At 37.6% G+C, this 20,250-nt stretch overlaps 1 protein-coding gene across 2 annotated transcripts in view; it reads right to left on the bottom strand.

Annotated features, from left to right (window-relative positions):
• Positions 1-20,250, bottom strand: part of LOC126100358 (ATP-dependent RNA helicase DDX55) — a 47,983-nt gene that overhangs the window by 11,789 nt on the left and 15,944 nt on the right. For both annotated transcript variants that reach the window (XM_049910968.1, XM_049910969.1), the window contains exons 4-7: positions 19,521-19,720; positions 19,037-19,204; positions 12,229-12,320; positions 11,923-12,128 (exon numbers count right to left, since the gene is read on the bottom strand). In XM_049910968.1, the coding sequence (XP_049766925.1) occupies positions 11,923-12,128; positions 12,229-12,320; positions 19,037-19,204; positions 19,521-19,720 (666 nt within the window). The remainder of the gene's footprint in view (positions 1-11,922; positions 12,129-12,228; positions 12,321-19,036; positions 19,205-19,520; positions 19,721-20,250) is intronic.

Genomic DNA, 20,250 nt, shown 5'->3' with positions numbered 1-20,250 from the left:
TGTAAAGGTACATGTAGAAATTCAGAGGTATATTTATATCTGATAGGAATCCAAGTCTTATAACCGTTACAAACCCTGCAGTGCTTTCCCTTTCATTCTAGAAAATGAGACATTTTATTACAAATGGCAATGAAGCTATAAAATTGCGCTGTTGTTAACGTGTCCCTGTATTTCATTTCTATATCTTCCAGACTCATTTCAACTCTCTGTGGTTTCCATTGTGATACTGCAAGTTCCACTGTTTTCAGCACACAATGCTTCTTGATCTTTGAAACAATACATACTCAAAACATTCAATGAGACTTCACTTTTTAACTTTTTAAATGAGAGAAAAATCCCTGCTGACACCTGATCTTTTCTGGTGCTATGTCTGTGGTTGAGAATGAAGACTGTCCCATGACACACTCATATTTCCCACTTATTCACAAGCAGCTTGAAAGATCCAAAGTTCTCTGGGTGCAAAGTAAGTTAAACGCATGTCCATATGTATACCACACACAACTATGGAAAGCTTTGCACAGTAAGGTGCATCTGTACTTTTGCCAAGCAGGAATGAAAAGACTACAAACCTCTTCATTTCTTCTTGCGCTGTTTCTCTTATGTCTGCTGCCATGCCCAGGATTTGGCATGATAGTTGGCTTTAAAAGAAACTCTTTCAATTGTCTCAAGTTCCCTTTGAGAAAAATATATTGTACTTGTTGCCAGATATGCAAAGTAGGAAGCTCCGAGATATATAGTGATTCATGGAAAGTATATTGGAAAGACAGATTAGGCGCCATACAAGCGAGTGTGTTCATCGTAGTTGACAAAAATCTCTATTGAGATCGACTTTGAGTGTGACAGTGAAGTTACCTGTATGCATATAACAGGTCTAGGTGAAATCAAGTTAATTGTTGAATGTTTTTATCAGCCACCAATTTCCACTGTGACAGTTTTAGAGTCATTCAAGGAAAGCCTATGGTCAGTGCCACAGAAGTATCCATATCATGCAATATTAGTTGGTGGTGACTTCACCTTACCAAATCTATGGATTCACTGCAGGTGGCACAGGCAGACAATCTTCTGTAGCGCTTTGAACACATTTTTCAAAAACTGCCTTGAACAACTAGTTAAACAATCCAAACAAAATGGTAATGTTTTACACCTTGTGACTACAAAAAGGATTGACCTTATCAACAGTGTCAGCAGAGAAAATGATTAGTAATCATGATGTCATTACAGGGGTATGTTTACTAAAATTAATAATTGGCGACTCCATGTTGTCTTGTGCACTACGACCAGGTAACAGGTATACTTGAAAAAAGAGACAGCATTGGTCGTATATTTTTCTATTGCAAAATCGAATTTCTGTCACATAGTGATTGCTGTAAGCTTAGTAACAACAGTGCATCCCAATTTGTTATACAATATAGCACTGAAGATGGTCACTCAGTGACAGAAAATCGATTTTGCAATAGAAAAATATACGACCAATGCTGTCTCTTTTTTCAAGTATAAAATTAATAAATTAAACAAGAAGGCCAGGAGAGTGTTTATACTAGAAAATCAGATAAGCAGTTATTAACATCCCACTTGGACAATGAATGGGCATTATTTAGCTCCAGTATGATGGACACTGAGGAATTATAAATCACGTCCTGGAGACATGCATGGATTAAGAATGGAAAGACTCTCCGTGGTTTAATAATCAAATTCGGAAAATGCTGAGGAAACAGATTGTTGCACTCTTGGTAAAAAAAGCCTGAAAATGTTGACAGGCAAAAGTTAGTAGAAACGCATGTGTCCATAAGATCAATGTGGGAAGCATACAAGTTCCACCATCACACCTTAGTGAAAGATCTTGCTGAGAATCTGAGAAAACTTGGTCACATGCAAAGTCCTAAGTGGGTCGAAGGCTTCCAACCAGTCACTCATTGACTAGTCTGGGTTACAATAGAAGAAAGCAAAAGGAAAGCTGAAGCTTTAAATTTCATGTTTAAGAAATCGTTGAAGCAGGTGGGTCGTACAAACATACCATCGTTTGACTGTTGTACAGACTTCCACAATGAGTACACAGAAATTGGCAGCCATGGTATAAAGAAGCAATCGAAAGAGTTGAAAACAAATAAGATGCTAGGTCCTGATGGAATCCTAATTTGGTTTTACAGACAGTACTCTGCAGCATCAGACCCTTAATTAGCCTGCATTTATCATGAATCTCTTGCCGAGCAAAAACTTCTGAGCAAATGGAAAAAATGTGGGTGACTCCTGTTTATAAGAAAGTAAAAGAGCTGACCCATATAATTACACACCAATATCCTTAACATCAGTTTGCTGCAGATTTCTTGAACACATTCTGAGTTTGAATAAAAAAATTCCTTTTGTCCACATATCAGAATGCATTTAGAAACCACTGCTCATGTGAAATTCAGCTTGCCCTTTTCTGACATGATATCCTACAAACCTTCGGTGGGGGGGCAACAGGCAGATACAATATTCCTCAATTCCCTGTAAGCATTCGAGATGATGTCCCACTTCAGACTGCTGACAAATGTCTGAGCACACAGTTTAGATTCCCAGATATAAGAGAGGCTCAAAGACTTTTTAAGTAATAGAACTCAATACATGGTACTCGATGGCGACTATTCATCAGAGACAGGGGTGTCGCTGGGAGTGCCCCAGGGAAGTGGATAGGGCTGCTTTTATTCTCTATATACATAACCGACCTAATGGACAGTGTGAATAGCAATTTAAGCCTGCCTGCTTATGGTGCTGTGGTGTTATTATTGAGTGACTGTATAAATACACAAAATGACTTGGGCAAAATTTCTAGTTGGTGTGATGAATGTCAACTTACTAAGTGTAGAAAATTGTAAGTTAATGCTGGTGAATAAGAAGAACAGTCTGTAACATTCAGATACAGCATTAGCACTTTGAGCAATTGGTTAGAAAACCAACTCGAGAAGGGAACATATTAAATATCTTAGTGACAAACAGACCTGATCTTTTTGAGGAAGTTAATCTAGCTGAAGGTATTAGTGAGCACAACATCATTGTGGCTTTTATGTCAGTGGAAGTAGGGGGGAAAAACAATAAAAAAATAAAATAAAATAAACCCCGTGGAGGCCCGGGAAAAGAATAGGCCTCCAGTATGTTCTGCCAGTCGTAAAAGGCGACGAAAAGAACACACCACTAATAGGGCTAACCCCCCTTTTAGTGTGATTAGTTGGTTCAGGACAAAACTAATGAAGCCTCGGACAAGTGCTGTCATGGTCGGGGATGACGCTTGAACCCTATGCCCATCCACAATGGTAACGACACTGCTAGCCACATGGAAAATGATTTAAATCTAAATAGAGGTGTTTTGCAGGATATGCTTCCTGCAACCACCCTAGAAGGACAACAAAGACAGAGGATGAGATGGTCAGATGAAGTTAACCGACACCTCATGTTCTGTTATTACCAAGCAACAAACTTAGGAACCAACACAACTGGATACAGATAACAAGTATACACAACATTTATTACCAGATACCTAGAATTAAAATTTTTAACAGAACAACAACTGGCTGATCAGATCCGTGTAATAATTAAAAATAACAGGATACCCCAGTCAGAATTAGAAAACATCAAACAACAAGTACAACAAATACTGGAACAAAATAATGTGCAATCAGAAGAAGAAGAAAATACAGTAATGGACTCAAACATCCCAGAGCAAACAAACAAAGAACAACACGCATCAATTAAACAATCAGAGGAAAACAAAATCTTAAGACAGCCACCAGAACAAGCACAAACAGAATATGAAGTGACACACATGTTAGATATAGAAGAAAAATTTCAGCTGACACATATAGAATACAAAGACACAAATATAGACATTAGACCATTCTTGCATAGACCACCAGATAACCCACAAGTCGAAACAACAATGACAACTATCAACACAATCATACACAACAAAATAAATGAAAATACAACTATGGAAGAGTTACAACTACTGATTTATATAGGAGCACTCACTACACTAAATATACACACTAGGCAGAGATCAGAACCAACCAACACACAGAACAAACCCACAAAACCAGCATGGTAACACAGGCTACAGATTAGAATAGAAAAACTTAGAAAAGACATCAGACAGCTAATACAATTTATAAGAAATGAAATGTCAGACAAAAAACAAAAATGGTTAGGTAAAATCTCACAACAAGAAGCGATAGAGCAATTAGATGAAAAGAAGCAGAAATTACAAGCATTGGCCAAACGACTTAGAAGATACAAAAACGTGAAAATAAAAGGAAACAAAACCAAACATTCAACACAAAACAAAAGAAATTTTACCAGACAATAGATAACACACACATTAAAATAGACAATCCACCAAACATAACAGACATGGAACACTTCTGGAGCAAGATATGGTCAAACCCGGTAAACACAACAGACATGCACGGTGGATACAAGCAGAAACAGACACATACAAGATGATACCACAAATCCCTGAAGTGATAATTTTGCAACATGAAGTCACCCGAGCAATTAATTCTACACACAATTGGAAAGCCCCTGGAAATGATAAAATAGCAAATTTCTGGCTAAAGAAGTTCACCTCAACACATTCACATCTAACTAAATTATTTAATTGTGTGTATGTTTGTGTTTATTTGTGTGTCTATCGACCTGCCAGCGCTTTTGTTGGGTAAGTCTCATCATCTTTCTTTTTAAATATAAATTATTTAACAGTTACATTGAAGACCCATACACAGTCCCTGATACACTTACACAAGGGATAACTTATCTGAAACCTAAAGATCAAGCAGACACAGCAAACCCAGCAAAATATCGCCTCATAACATGCCTACCAACAATATACAAAATATTAACTTCGATCATTACACAGAAATTAATGACACATACAGCACAGAACAAAATTATAAATGAAGAACAAAAAGGCTGCTGCAAAGGAGCACAAGGATGCAAAGAGTAACTTATAATAGATACAGAGGTGACATGTCAAGCTAAAACTAAACAAAGGTCACTACACTACGCATACATTGATTACCAAAAAGCTTTTGATAGTGTACCCCACCCATGGTTACTGCAGATATTGGAAATATACAAAGTAGATCCTAAACTGATACAGTTCCTAAACATAGTAATGAAAAATTGGAAAACCACACTTAATATCCAAACAAATTCAAATAACATCACATCACAGCCAATACAGATTAAGTGTGGAATATACCAAGGAGACTCATTAAGTCTTTTCTGGTTCTGCCTTGCTCTGTACCCACTATCCAACATGCTAAATAATACAAATTATGGATATAATATTACTGGAACATATCAACACAAAATCACACATTTGCTATACATGGATGATCTAAAACTACTGGCAGCAACAAATCAACAACTCAACCAATTACTAAAGATAACAGAAGTATTCAGCAATGATATAAATATGGCTTTTGGAACAGACAAATGTAAGAAAAATAGCATAGTCAAGGGAAAACACACTAAACAAGAAGATTATATATTGGATAACCACAGTGACTGCATAGAAGCAATGGAAAAAACAGATGCCTATAAATATCTAGGATACAGACAAAATATAGGAATAGATAATACAAATATTAAAGAAGAACTAAAAGAAAAATATAGACAAAGACTAACAAAAATACTGAAAACAGAATTGACAGCAAGAAACAAGACAAAAGCTATAAATAATTATGCTATACCAATATTGACCTACTCAGTTGGAGTAGTGAAATGGAGTAACACAGAACTAGAAGCACTCAATACACTTACACGATCACAGTACCACAAATATAGAATACATCACATACATTCAGCAACAGAAAGATTCACATTAAGCAGAAAGGAAGGAGGCAGGGGATTTATCAACATAAAAGACCTATATTATGGACAGGTAGACACTCTAAGAAAATTCTTTCTAGAACGAGCAGAAACTAGCAAAATACACAAAGCAATCACTCATATAAATACATCGGCTACACCATTACAACTTCATAACCACTTCTAGAACCCTTTAGATGACATAACATCAACAGATACAAAGAAAGTAAATTGGAAAAAGAAAACACTACATGGCAAGCGTCCGTATCATCTAACACAACCACACATCAATCAAGACGCATCCAACACATGGCTAAGAAAAGGCAATATATACAGTGAGACGGAAGGATTCATGATTGCAATACAGGATCAAACAATAAACACCAGATATTACAGCAAGCATATTATTAAAGATCCCAATGCCACAACAGATAAATGCAGACTTTGCAAACAACAAACAGAAACAGCAGATCACATCACAAGCGGATGTACAATACTAGCAAATACAGAATACCCCAGAAGACATGACAATGTAGCAAAAATAATACATCAACAACTTGCCATACAACATAAACTAATAAAACAACACGTTCCCACATACAAGTATGCACCACAAAATGTTCTGGAGAATGATGAATACAAATTATACTGGAACAGAAACATTATAACAGATAAAACAACACCACATAACAAACCTGACATCATACTCACCAATAAAGAGAAGAAATTAACGCAACTAATCGAAATATCCATACCCAATACAACAAATATACAGAAGAAAACAGGAGAAAAAAATTGAAAAATACATCCAACTGGCTGAGGAAGTCAAGGACATGTGGCATCACGATAAAGTTGACATTATACCAATTATACTATCAGGTACAGGAGTCATATCACGCAATATCCAGCAGTACATCAACGCAATACAGCTACATCTGAACTTATATATACAACTACAGAAACCTGTAATTATTGATACATGTTCAATTACCCAAAAGTTCCTAAATGCAATGTAACATATATCGTTCAGTTAAAAGGAAGACACGCTTGATTAAGGTCCGGATCACATTCCATTTTTAACCAGACATAATGTCTGAGAAAGGAAAGAAATAAAAATAAAAGTTTTCTTGTTTGGGAAAGCAAATAAAAGTGTCATTAATGAATATCTTCATAGTCAGCTCTGAGCATTCACTGCGGGACACAAAGATATTGAGCATCTTTGGTCAGAATTTGAAGGTATTGTCCACCACGTGCTATAGAAGTATGTGCCTAGCAGAAATATAGGTGAGGGAAAGGATCCACCATGGTACAACAAATATATTAGGAAATTGCTGAGAAAGCAGAGAATTTTGCACAGTCATTTTAAATGTAGCCACTGCCCCACTGACAAACAGAAATTATGTGAAATGAAAGTAGCTGTCAAAAGATCAATGAGAGATTCTTTTAACGAATTTGAAAGCAATATTTCATCTGCAGATTCTAAAAATAACCCTAAAAAATTTTGGTCATTCGTAAAATCTATGAACGCTACAAATAATTCAATACCTTCTCTTGCTGACAATAAGGGGAATGTAATGGATGATGATAAACAGAAGGCTGAAATTCTAAACCTGGCTTTCAAAAACTCATTTACGGTAGAGGACTGCAGCACCATTCTCCCTTTCAATTATCGAACAAACGTCACATAGTGTTTAGTGTATCTGGGATTGTAAAACACTAAAGATCCTTAGACGACAGGAAGGCATCTGGCCCAGACAGTATCCCTGTAAGATTATATGTTCACTAGATGCACATAATTACCGGCCAATTTCACTGACATCGACGTGTTGTGGAGTCAGGTAACACATTTTGTGTTCAGGCATAATGACCTTTCTAGATTCTGAGAAGCTCATCTGCAGAAACCAGCATGGTTTTAGGAAACAGTGGTCATGCGAGACACAGCTGGCCTCTTTGTGCATGATAGACAACAGGCTCTAGATACCGGCTCCCAGGTTGATGCCATATTTCTCGACTTCTGAAAGGCGTTCGACTCAGTTCTGCACTGTCAGTTGCTCCAAAACGTGCGCACTTATGGTCTATCCGATGACATATGCGGTTGGATAGAAAGTTTTATGACAGACAGAGAGAGAAGCATGTCATCCTGAATGGGGTGACTTCAACAGAAACAAGCGTAACTTCCGGTGTGCCCCAGGGAAGCGTAATAGGACTGCTGCTTTTTACAATTAAAATAAACAATCTGGTTGATGGTGTTGACACCTGTATTAGACTGTTTGCTGATGATGTTGCAGTCTACAGGGAAGTAGTATCACATGAAAGTTGTGAACAAATCAATGAGGATTTGCAGAAAATAAATGATTGGTGTAATGACTGGCAGCTATCTCTCAATATTAATAAGTGCAACCTTCTACATATAACAAGGCAAAAATCCCCATTAATGTATGAGTACAAAATAAATGCCCGGTCTTGAAAGTGGTAACATCTGTCAAGTATCTGGGTGTGCCTGTTCGAAATGATCTCAAATGGAATGATCAGAGTACACAGGTAACGGACAAGGCAAACTCTAGATTGCAGTTTATTGGCAGAATCCTGAAGCAATGCAGTCCTTCAACAAAGGAAATTGCTTACAATACGTTAGTTTGTCCAGTCTTAGAGTATTGTTCATCTGTATGGGACCCTTACCAGTTGGGTCTGATTCTAGAGATTGAGTAGGTCCAAAGAAGAGCAGCAAAATTTGTGAGTGGTACAGATAGCCATCGTGAGAGCATTAGAAATCTCATAGAAAGTTTGAAGTGGGACATACTTGCAGATAGACGACGCACTAAACAGAAGGGGGTGCTCACTAAATTCTGAAATTCGATCTTCACCGAGGATGTAGAGCATATATTATTACCACCCACTTTCACATCACACAATGATCACCATTTAAAGATAAGGGAAATTAGAGCTCGTACTGAGGTATTCAGAGAGTCATTTTTCCCTTGTGCGATCCGCGAGTGGAACAGTGGGAAGGGGGCGGGGGATATGACTTTGGCGTGAATTGTGCCCTCCGCCACACACCGCTTGGTGACTAGCAGAGCATATATGTAGATGTAGGTGACACAGTCACTTCGTTTAAATATCTACGCATAATGTTGCAATGGAATAAGTCGACATATTTATGCCAATGACATCAAGTGTTTCCGGAATAGCAGTGATGTAATATAACACCCATAAGTGTACGAGCAAGGTGATTATTTGAAGATAAATCTGGAGAACATGTCTTCTAAAACTCATCAAGTTTAAAACAGTTCAGTACCTACAAAGAAGCCATGGTGGAGATCTACTCAAACTCTGGCATGAAACTTCGCAGTTCTCTAAAAGACTGATGTATGCATGGATACTAAAAGGCTTCATTAATTGCAGCAACTTAATCAAAAGTTATTTCATTGATGAACGAGCAACAGTACGGAGTACAGATGTTTGTAGCACAGATATTATCTTATAGGTTTGCTGCACCATGATGAGTCACTGCCTGATGTTAAGTGGCAGCTCAGTGAAATTAGCACAGAGGTCTGGATAGGGCTGGTCCTTAATGCCCCTGCAGCCCACCTAATCCCCTCATAGGGCACCATGTCCAACATTTCTGAATAGGTCAGTCTTACAGATCCAAACACCATGCACCCACAAAGCAAGCTAGAATCACATGAAGACTCTCTAAAATTAGAGCATAAAGGATCTACCGGCTCTCCATGAACTACAAAATGCTTTTTACAGTATCCACTATCTTTAGGAACCATGCTTTCATGTTCCAAAAGAGTGACAACCAGTTAAGCATAAAATCAGATATGACCATATGAGAAGGACTAAGCCCATACTAAATAACAAAAATAGCCAGAAGCATTATGGGACTCAATGCATATACGGTTTTTATCCGAACATGATTCAAATTTTTTCTGATTTTTGTGGTCCAGATATGCACCTGCAGCTTGTACTCAGGGGCAAGGCCTAAGGGAGTTCCAAAAAGTGCTGCTAGAAGCCACCATAGCAGTTATTTCGTCACAGATTCTGTTGTGTTAGTGTTCCGAGTGCTGAATGTTAAACAAGTTTATCATGAGGAAAATTCAAATTTAATATTGTTCATCTTCAAATTTAACAATTTTTCACAGTTTTTCAAATATTCATAGCAAAAATAAATCTCTCTACATACATACCATCAAAATGGATGTTTTTAAGAAACTTGTAGAAGTTGGTGAGCATAGTAAGTAAGGTTATACATTTCAACAGTTCCAGCTCTGTTCAGAAGCTGTAAGTACATGTCGATGAGAGTCTGCGCAAACTACTCATAACATGACACTTGGCGCAATGGCAGATGGGAGCACGAGCAAAGGCATTTCTTATGTACAGCCGTTTTTATCAGCCACTGTGCAGAGTGTGAACTTAGTTTGTGCTGTCAGTACATTTGGCCATTTCTCAATGCTGCCAATACTAATGATGTAATCATAATAAGTATTCATTGCTTTCACTTATGCCCTGCTGATAGAACCATCCTGGCATTTGCATTAACAGATTTGGGGAAATGACAGAAAACCTTAATCAGGCTGGCTGAATGGGAATTTCAACTGTTGTCCTCCCAAATGGGAGTGCTAAGCACTGTGCCACCTGACTCGAGAGATGTTTCTTGACAAGGCAAAACGATATGCACACTCAGTGCCAAAGATAACAAAGAAAACAAATCTGGAAATTACTGCTGTCTCAAGTGGGAACAGAGAAATTTATACTTAATGGTCCATCAAGACATATACAAATGAGTCAGCGTTTGAGGCTCTGGTTCATCCAAGCAATACATTGTCCTCAGTTCCCATGGGGAAGCACTCACACATTATGATGCTTTGTTGTTAGGTACATTTCCAGGGAGATTGGGATGGAATTTAAGCAGACAAGACTATAATGTCTTTTAATTGCATTCACAAAAATGTATGAGTGGTTTGCTGAATCTGAAAATGGTGAGTTGTTGGTTAATGACAACCTTGTTCTGGATGTCCATCAACTGCCCGAACTGATGAAAATATTGAAAAAATTTGAGAGCATGTGCTCAAAGACCATTGACAATTATTTGAAAGTTTTAAGAAGATTGCACAATAGTGTTTATCAAAAAACAGACAGGAGACTGGCTCTTCCACCACAACACACCTGCACACACATCCATCTCTGTTACATAGTTTTCGGCTAAAAATGGCATAGTTTCATTGCAACACACACATTAATTGACTAACTTGGCTCCATGCAACTTTTTCTTATTTTCACACATGAAAAGGGGCATGAAAGGACACCCATTTGACAACACTAAAGAGGTCAAGAAAAAAATGAGGGAGGAGCTGTCAGCCATTCCTAAATATGACTACAAAAAATGTTTCGAACAGTGGAAGCACTGGTGGGGCAAATGTATTAGTTGTAATGGAGAATATTTTGAAGGGGATAAGGTTATTTTGTAAACAATTTGAAAATGCATAGCTTTTAAAAAAATAATACCTTTGTTTCTGTGTATCCCCTTGCATAAAATTATAGTGTGTATTCCATGTGTGTTCACTTTTATGGATGACTCTACTCATTATATGATTTTCAATTCTTCTGCACAAATTACGAACAAGAACTGAATAATTAATTTCCTTCCTATAGAATCAATTTTTTTGGGTGTTTGCATACTCTTGTTAGCATCTCAAATGTTTAAACAGAGTTCATTAGCAAGGCTTGCTAATTCACAATATGTTAATGAGAAGGAGGTGTTTTGATGCACTGTCTCTAAGCCTCATTTGGCCTGGTTATACAGACAGAATAAAATTGCAAAACAAGCAATACATACAAGACCAACAATACATTTTTAAGCTCCTCAGTATAAAAGAGTTAATATCAAATGAGCGTATACTAGATATTAGGACACATTGAACTACTTCAAAAATGCAAAATTGTCAGTTCTTTATTGTTATTACATAGATATCAAATTTTTCTTATGAGAAACAGTAGAACAGTCTCTATAGAGAATGAACTCAATTGAATGTAGTTAGTGAAGTGATGTAAAATCTGAGGAAAACTTAAAAATACCTTCTGGTTTCTTAATATAAAATCCACATAGGCATCTTCTGTAGGCATCAGCATCACTATCGCAGAGCCCTCATTTCCAATTCTTGCAGTTCTTCCACAACGATGAACAAAAGCTGCAGCAGAAGATGGTGGGTCATACTGAATCACCCAGTGGACATCTGGTATGTCAACACCTCTGGCCATTACATCTGTGCATACTAGAATTCCTTTAGTATGAGAGAACAAATTACCATGATTAATTGTATCTGAAAATACATTAAATGTAAAACAAATGAGAAGCAAAGATGAAGTAAAATCTTGGCTCACCTGAGTCAGAGTTCCGAAAATTGGTAAACACTTTGCCTCTTGCGTGCTTCATTTTCCCATGTATACTGAACACTTTGTAATCTTTTAGTAACCTGAAATCATGTCACAAAAGAATTCATGAAATTTATTAGTTGTCATCGGTGTTCAGCAAACAGGACAATAATGTTAAAAGACAACTGAACTATCATATGTCAAACCAGCATTTATACATTTATTTGCTGTTATTTGATTAACAACAATCAAAATTCTGCAGTACATCATTTGCAATGGACACCCATTTAATGCTCAGGTTAAAGCCACACTGACCAAATGCAAGGGTGCAGCTGATGGCTTGAGTATAAGCTGCCATTCCATATTAGTGTCATATAGACTGACTGACCTGCTACCACTGTGCTTAGCAACGACCTTCAGATGTTATTTGTACTCTCACTGCTCTTTCTGTTGACAATGAGAAGGTCTCACCCAGAGATCGCAGCACTACTCGTGTGATTTTTCCTCCTTATGTTGGTACAGGTGTTAGTGAATGTAGCGTAAAATCGCAAGTCATTCCAGGTGGCAGCAGTTGACTTCAGCTAGTCATTTGAAGTAGTCATGGAGTGTGTGAATAAAAAAAAGAACGAATATTGTACAGTGATTAAACTGTTCATGAAAGAAGGTTGAACACTGACCACAAGTCATTTGCAGTTTGTACATGTCCATGGTGCCTCTTCACTTTCAATTTCCACTTAAAGAAATGGGTGGTTTGAATGTGGCCTTGAAAGCATCCAAAATGATCCACATGAAGGACATCCAAAAAGTGTAAGCACACTAAAAATCATCAAGAAAGTGCGTCATATGATTTAGGAAGATCAGTGTACAAAGGTGTGTAAAATTGCTACATGCTAGGAATATCAAAGGAATGTGTTGGTCACATCATGCACCAGGTATTAAACATGACAAAGCTTTATGCAAGATGTGTACTGTGTGTGCTCACTGTGGATCACAAAACTTATTCGCAAGACACTTGGTGCATTTTACGAAAAACAGAAGTGACTTTTTGCATCAATATATGGCAGTGGATGAAACATGGATTCATCACTACACATCATAACCCAAACACCAGTCTATACAGTGGATAGAAGCTGGTTCTTCAGCTCCGAAAATGCCTAGGAAAGTGCAATCGGTGGGGGATATCATGGCATAAATGTTTTGGGATGCAAAAGGAACTGTATTGAATGACTATCTCCAGAAAGGTAAAACCATAACTGGAGAATACTACCCTCAATTTCTAACAAAACTTGATTGAAGTAGCTGTGAAAACAGAACCAGCTTAAAGATGAAAAAAACTCATCTTCCACCAGGACAATGCACCTACCTGCAAAAGTATCTTGGCAACAGGGAAACTGACTGACTAGCATCCACATTATTCCTTGGATTTGGGTCCCTCAGACTTCCATCTATTTTCAAAACTGAAGAAATTCCTTGGTGGTCAGTACTTTTCATCCAATCAAGAAGCCATTGTGGCTGTAGATGGCTACTTTGCAGCACTTTCAGAGTAGAACTACAGAGTGACTATAATAGCACCGGAAAACCACTGGACAAATGTATTGATATTAGAGGAGATTATGCTGGGAAAAAACTTCTTTGAAAGCATAAATAGTCATTTTCACTATCAGGCTGTGAACTTCTCAGACCACCATTATATGGGTGTAGTACATAAACTTTTGTTTGTTTCTAGTGCAATACTTGGACACTACATATACCATTTTGTGAAGACTACTGCTGTATCTGCATTGTGGGAAACATACTGCACTGAGATCACTTCGTAAGTCTTCTTAACATTCCCCCCCCCCCCCCCCCTCCTCTGCTGTTATTAATCATCATGATGACAGTTATGGTAATCTTGAACTATCTTGTCCTCTGCACATCTCAATACTGCATACTGAGAAACTCAGCTCACTCTGTTCCTCCATGAGGTCCACTGTATGTAAACAAAAGAGCTCAGGCTGATACTGCTTTCCTCGACTTCAGAAAGGCATCTGACATCGTTCCGCACTGCCATCTAGTGAAAAAAGTACAAGTTTACTGAGTATCAGAGCAGATACGCAACTGGATACTGGACTTCCTTGCAGATAGAACTCAATGTGCCACTCATAATGTAACAAAATTGACAGATGTAAAGGTAATTTTCAGAGTATCCCAAGGAAGTCTGACAGGACTGTTACTGCTTACAATGTATATAAATGACCTAGTAGGATCTGTTCGCAGATGATGCAGTTGTCCATAAAAAAGTAGCAACACCAGAAGACAGTATCACTTTGCAAAATGACCTTCAGAAGACTGACGAATGGTAGTCTATGGCAGTTGACACTGAGTTTAAATAAATGTAATATATAGCGCATACACATGAAAAGAAATCCATTGCTGTATAACTACACTATTGATGACAAATCATTTGAAAGAGTATACACTGTACAATATCTATGAATAACTATCAAGTGTGACCTTAAGTGGAATGACCACATTAGACAAATTGTTGGAAAAGACGACGCCAGACAGACTCATAGGAAGAGTGTTAAGGAGATGTAACACATCCACAAAACTAGTGCCTTACACAGAGTTTGTTTGATCAACTATTGCGTACTGGCAGAACTGGAGTTGTGAAGATGTGTCATGAGTTATGCTTGGGTAGCTCAGTTGGTAGAGCACTTGCCCGCGAAAGGCGACGGTCCCGAGTTCGAGTCTCGGTCCGGCACACAGTTTTAATCTGTCAGGAAGTTTCATATCAGCGCACACTCCGCTGCTGAGCAAAAATCTCATTCCGGAACTGTTGAGTATTGTTTATCAATCTGGGACCCTTAACAAGTAGGACTCATAGAAGAGATAAAGAAGAACCAATGAAGAGTGGCACAATGCATCATGAGATTGTTTAGTTGGCAAGAGAGTGTTACAGAGATGCCCAACAAAACCCAGTGGAAGACACTAAAAAAGTATTGTTGTGGATTACAGAGAGCTTTGCTATTGAAATTCCGAGAGTACTTTCTGGGAAGAGTCGGACAACATATTACTTCTTCCCACGTTCTTTCGTGAAATGACTACAATGAAAAAGTTCAAGAAATTAGAGCTAATACACAGGCCTACCAACAATCATTCTTCCCACATGGCATTCACCAGTGGAACAGAAAAAAGGAGATCAGTTACTGGTATCAGAAGTATCCTCCGCCACACATCGTTATCTGGCTTGTGGAGTATGAAGAAGTTTACAGCTGACTAAAAACGGAGATTAAGTAAATTTACTGCTTCCATTTATCTTGAAAACACATTGTCTTTTTCAAGCATGTACACATGTATGCAAAACACACACACACACACACACACACACACACACACACACACACACACACCACAAAGATGGATTCAAAGAAACAGGGTAATAAAAGAGAGTAACACTACGTAGTCATAATCACTAAAATACTCTAAGAGCCTTCTAAGTATATCCCTATATGTTTATTTTGCCATTTACCATGAGTTGATTATTTAATTTAAAAATGAAGCGGACTGGCAGTTTTGACAGCAGTAATTTAACAATTACTGTAAAATATACATCCACAACTGTGGGAGGAGTGGAGGGGGATTGAAAGGGGTTATAATGATTATACTAGTGATATGAAACCAAGATGCGCTGCTTTCTTTCTAAACCCAGTGAAGAACAAATTTTTAAATATGAAGTGTTTTTACAGAGATATAAATTTATCAAATGTGTTTTGGTAAATTTGAGCTCCAAACAACATCAATGAATTTTAAAAAATTGTTTCCCTCTTCTTCAGCCCACAGTGCGTGTGAAGTGATCGTATGGCATTGGTGGCCGGGAGGCTCCATGTGGGGAAGTTCGGCCGCCGTATTGCAAGTCCTTTTTAGTTAACGCCACTTTGGCGACTTGCGGGTCAATGATAATGAAATGATGATGGAGAACACACAACACCCAGGCATCATGAGGCAGAGAAAACCCTGACCCCACTGGGAATCGAACCCGGGACCCCGTGCGCCGGAAGCGAGAACGCAACCACAAGACCACGAGCTGTGGACTTCAGCCCACATAAAACCAGAAAAAATTAAAGAAAGCAACTACACAAACAGTTCAAACACCTACGAAGTTTTTTGTGATGGAGTCCTTGCATAAAAAGTTGAAATGACACACTCAGCAAAAGGGATTTTATCCAAATCTGACACAGCAAGTAAACTGAGAATTTTTTATGTAAAAAGTTCAAATGGACACACACATACAGTTTTTTCAGCAAAAAAATAGTACAATTTTGTTTAAATGACCAACAACCCAGCCTCTCAATTATTAAATACAACTGGCAAGGCAGTGTGGAGAAAAAAGTTATACTGAAAAGCTTGACACATGTAAAACACTGTTCTTTTGGTCAAAACGAACTAAAAAGCCTGCACAGCATTGGGGAAAGAGAGAGGAGAGAGAGAGAGACGAGTTCATCAAGAAAAGGTACTACATAATTCCATTCCAGTCATATGTCTTCTAAAGATACACACAATTTACTTTTTGTCTCAGAAACTTTCACAATGGTCATTGGACCAACCGCAAATCACATCAAGGTGAGTATCCTCGTAACTGCACTGCAGCACATTACAATCTTTTGTGTTGATCACCTGTATTCAAAGTCTTGCAAATTTGTATGTAGAGACAGAACGATGGCGTTATCTTTTATATATTCTCATAATTTAAAATAACTAGGAGTAAGGTCCAGGATTATTTCATTTCAAGTCATTCACGCAGAGAAAAGTTTTTAATCCCCATTTCACCAATCAATTACTAATTATATCAGACAGAAAACCCGAATGAAGATATATGTAAGACAAAATTTCTAGTACTGCAGATAGAAACATTTAAGGCAGAATACTAATCCTAGCTTTTGTAACTTATATGCTCCTTCTTCTGGGAAGGAAGCCTGTTTGGTGAAGGTTGGAAAGAGCAAGCAAAGATAAAGAAGAAGGCAACGTAAAGAGTACATAAAAGATACAAAATGAGAAGTACGAATGGACCAAAAGAGGAAGATAAATGAAAAATGGAAAGAACAGTGCAGTTAATAAATATGATGAAAGGGGAAAAGAGAGAGGAATGTAAAATCATTAAAAGGGGGTAGATTGTGAGAGGGCACAAAAAAAATCAAGCAATGGGGGCATGTGTTAAACCACAGGAAGGTAGTGGAGTAACTGGACATGCTGGAGAGCAACTGTAATTTTAACAGCTCATTCAAGAAGGCACCTCGCTATCCCAGCTTACGCACTTGATCTTAATGAACAATGAAGATAAAGGACCATAAACCATGTTGTTATACAAAGATAAAAGACATTTATTTGTTAGTGGTATGATGGTCGACATGGCTAATAGGGAGAAAGGTTGTTTCAGCATTAAAAATTGCATGTTTCATCTCAATTCCATATTCTTGGCAATACTGCACAAAATTGCACCCACTTCATGATTATATTATGGGCAAGTACCTTCAGGACTGCTTTCGAGAGCACATTGGACAGACAAACAAAGAACTCATTGATCACAGGAGAGATATGGACTTCTGTGCACTCCACGTAACACCTCTAAAATTCTTTCCCCCATAATGATTAGGAACACAAAACTGGATAGTTTCGACACACATAGTGCTTTATAATTACAAATCTCTGTTGAATGTGCTTTGAAAAATGCCCTGGTTTCCATGTGTTTATGAATGCAGAAAATGCTCTGCTGAGGTGTCAGCCATTATGAGTCTCATGAGAAGACTCTGCAACCAACTGGCAACTGTTGAGGAAGGAAAAGGGGCACCACCTACAGACCTACAGCTTGGGTAACATCAACACTTGAAGATCAAACCATAGGAATAATTTGAATATATAAAGGCACTGTATAACACTTTTATCAACATAATACTTATTCACAATATCAGTTAATACTTTTTGAACCATTTGGTGATATGGAGAAAGCAGGACCTTATAACGATAAGGTGACATCTGTAATTACTCATTTAAAGGCTTGGGTTTAATCTCAACTAATATTAAGCTCTTGATTTTGGTGACCAAAGAGTCACTCCAACAAAGACTTGTTCAGCAGAGTGTGGAAGAGAGGCTAAAACTCAAGCACTATCTCACCCTTGGTGTGAGCAGCTTTCCATAAAAACATAAGTGCCATCCATAGTTCAAGTCTGGGGCAGTAATGAAGATGGGTGGGAGAAGTGCATTCTGCACAGAGAGAAGGAGAATCAATTCAATGTGATGTTGTCAATCTGCAAACTGACAGCCAACTATGTGCCATTGTACACAATATTACACTGTGAACTGCATTCTCAGTTAAGCCTTCTTTACATCAGAGCTAACAAGCACCAGGCATCAGTGATGCATTGCTATCATTGTCTATAAATCTATCAATTTTCCCCTGAATAATGAACTGTGTAGCTTTTTAAGTTTCCTAGGAGGAGTAAAAGTAAATTTTGTTCATTTCTACAAAGAAGATAATAATGTAGTATCATAGCTAGAGCAGATCTGAAGAGAATGTCTGAATGGTTGTACTTAAGAACAGAACATGTAAATATTAAAACCCCATACAGCTGCAGGATTACATGCACCAGTGTCACTGTTACTTTTTTTTCATAGAAGAAACAAGTTATTATTTACAATATAGCAATCACTGACTCTATTCACCGAAATGAGCTCATTGCTGAGATCCATATTTTAAGTGTGTTATTATTTATCTTCATACTTGTAGAATCAAAGAGAGACAATTTTAATATTAAATTTCCATTAAAAAGGCCATACTTACTCATTGAGGACCACAGTAAAGTACTGGACACAGGCACATGTGGACAAGAATAACATGTATTTCTTGTCACTTCCTTTTTCCTTGAAAAATCCAAGAAGTGAAGCCATTTTATTTTCTGGTTCACATATCATGTAATAATTCTTGAGGGAAGCTGGTGTAGAAACATCACTATATGGATAAAAGAAATAAGGGTTATGAGAAGTAAGTTTCCAATAAAATTTGTAGAGTATTATCAATTGTACACACTATGAAAATATGACAATAAAACAAAAGTAAAAAATAACATAACTATTTGTAAATGTATCACACATTCTACATCAGAACAAGGACCACAACACTCTCCTTACATTTAATTATTGCTTCAGACTTAAGGATTCAAAAGTTGCATAAATATGTCCTAATTCATTAAAGAGATATTTGACTGAAGAGCTATGCTTCTTAAGGATATTTAAGTTATTATGAAGATTTTAAATGAGCCACTAACCTTTGTTTCCCCTTCTCTTTGACAGAGACAAGTACTGGGTTTCTCATTCCAGCACGTACTAACTGCTCTAGTTCACGAGTTTGAGTGGCAGAGAACAATGCAGTACGTCGCTGCCGTGGTAGGTACTGCAGTATTACAGATATAGTCTTCTCAAAGCCCATGTCTAACAGCCTGTCTGCTTCATCCAAAACTAGTAACTCCTGTGCATAAACAATGCAAAGAATTAATAGACAAACAATACATAGAAAATGTAGGTCACAAGTAACTTTGAGATGAGCTTTAAGCAATTTTCAGTGCCGAGAGCAGAAATATCAGCACATACATGAAACACTATCTAATTATGACATATATTTAAGTTACTTACAATATGGGTAAAAGAAATCTACTCATCGAATGGGAGCACTCGGACAAAGGCTGAAAGACATAAAATTGATAGTTTTCAGGATGAGGTACAGCTCCTGGCTGAAGAGTGGAAAGGGCTGGAGGAGGAAGCTAACAAATTAGGGAAAATGAGACATAAAAATGGATGGATGAGAGATAAAACTGCACTGTTGGCATCTGGCAAAAAGTAAAAAAAAATTGAAAACTCAGAAGTCAGGGATGAGGGGAAGTACGCATTAAATGGGCCAAAAATTATGGGACACTAAATGCTGGAAAAATGGTAGAGAGGGAGAAAATCATAAATTACAAGAAACAGAAAGACAAAGAAAGGAATGATACAAGAAGATTA

This window comes from Schistocerca cancellata, chromosome 9 (genome assembly GCF_023864275.1).
Source record: "Schistocerca cancellata isolate TAMUIC-IGC-003103 chromosome 9, iqSchCanc2.1, whole genome shotgun sequence".
Lineage (NCBI taxonomy): Eukaryota > Metazoa > Arthropoda > Insecta > Orthoptera > Acrididae > Schistocerca > Schistocerca cancellata.
The sequence above is the reverse complement of the archived record's forward strand: the minus strand, read 5'-3'. Positions and strand labels throughout refer to the sequence as shown.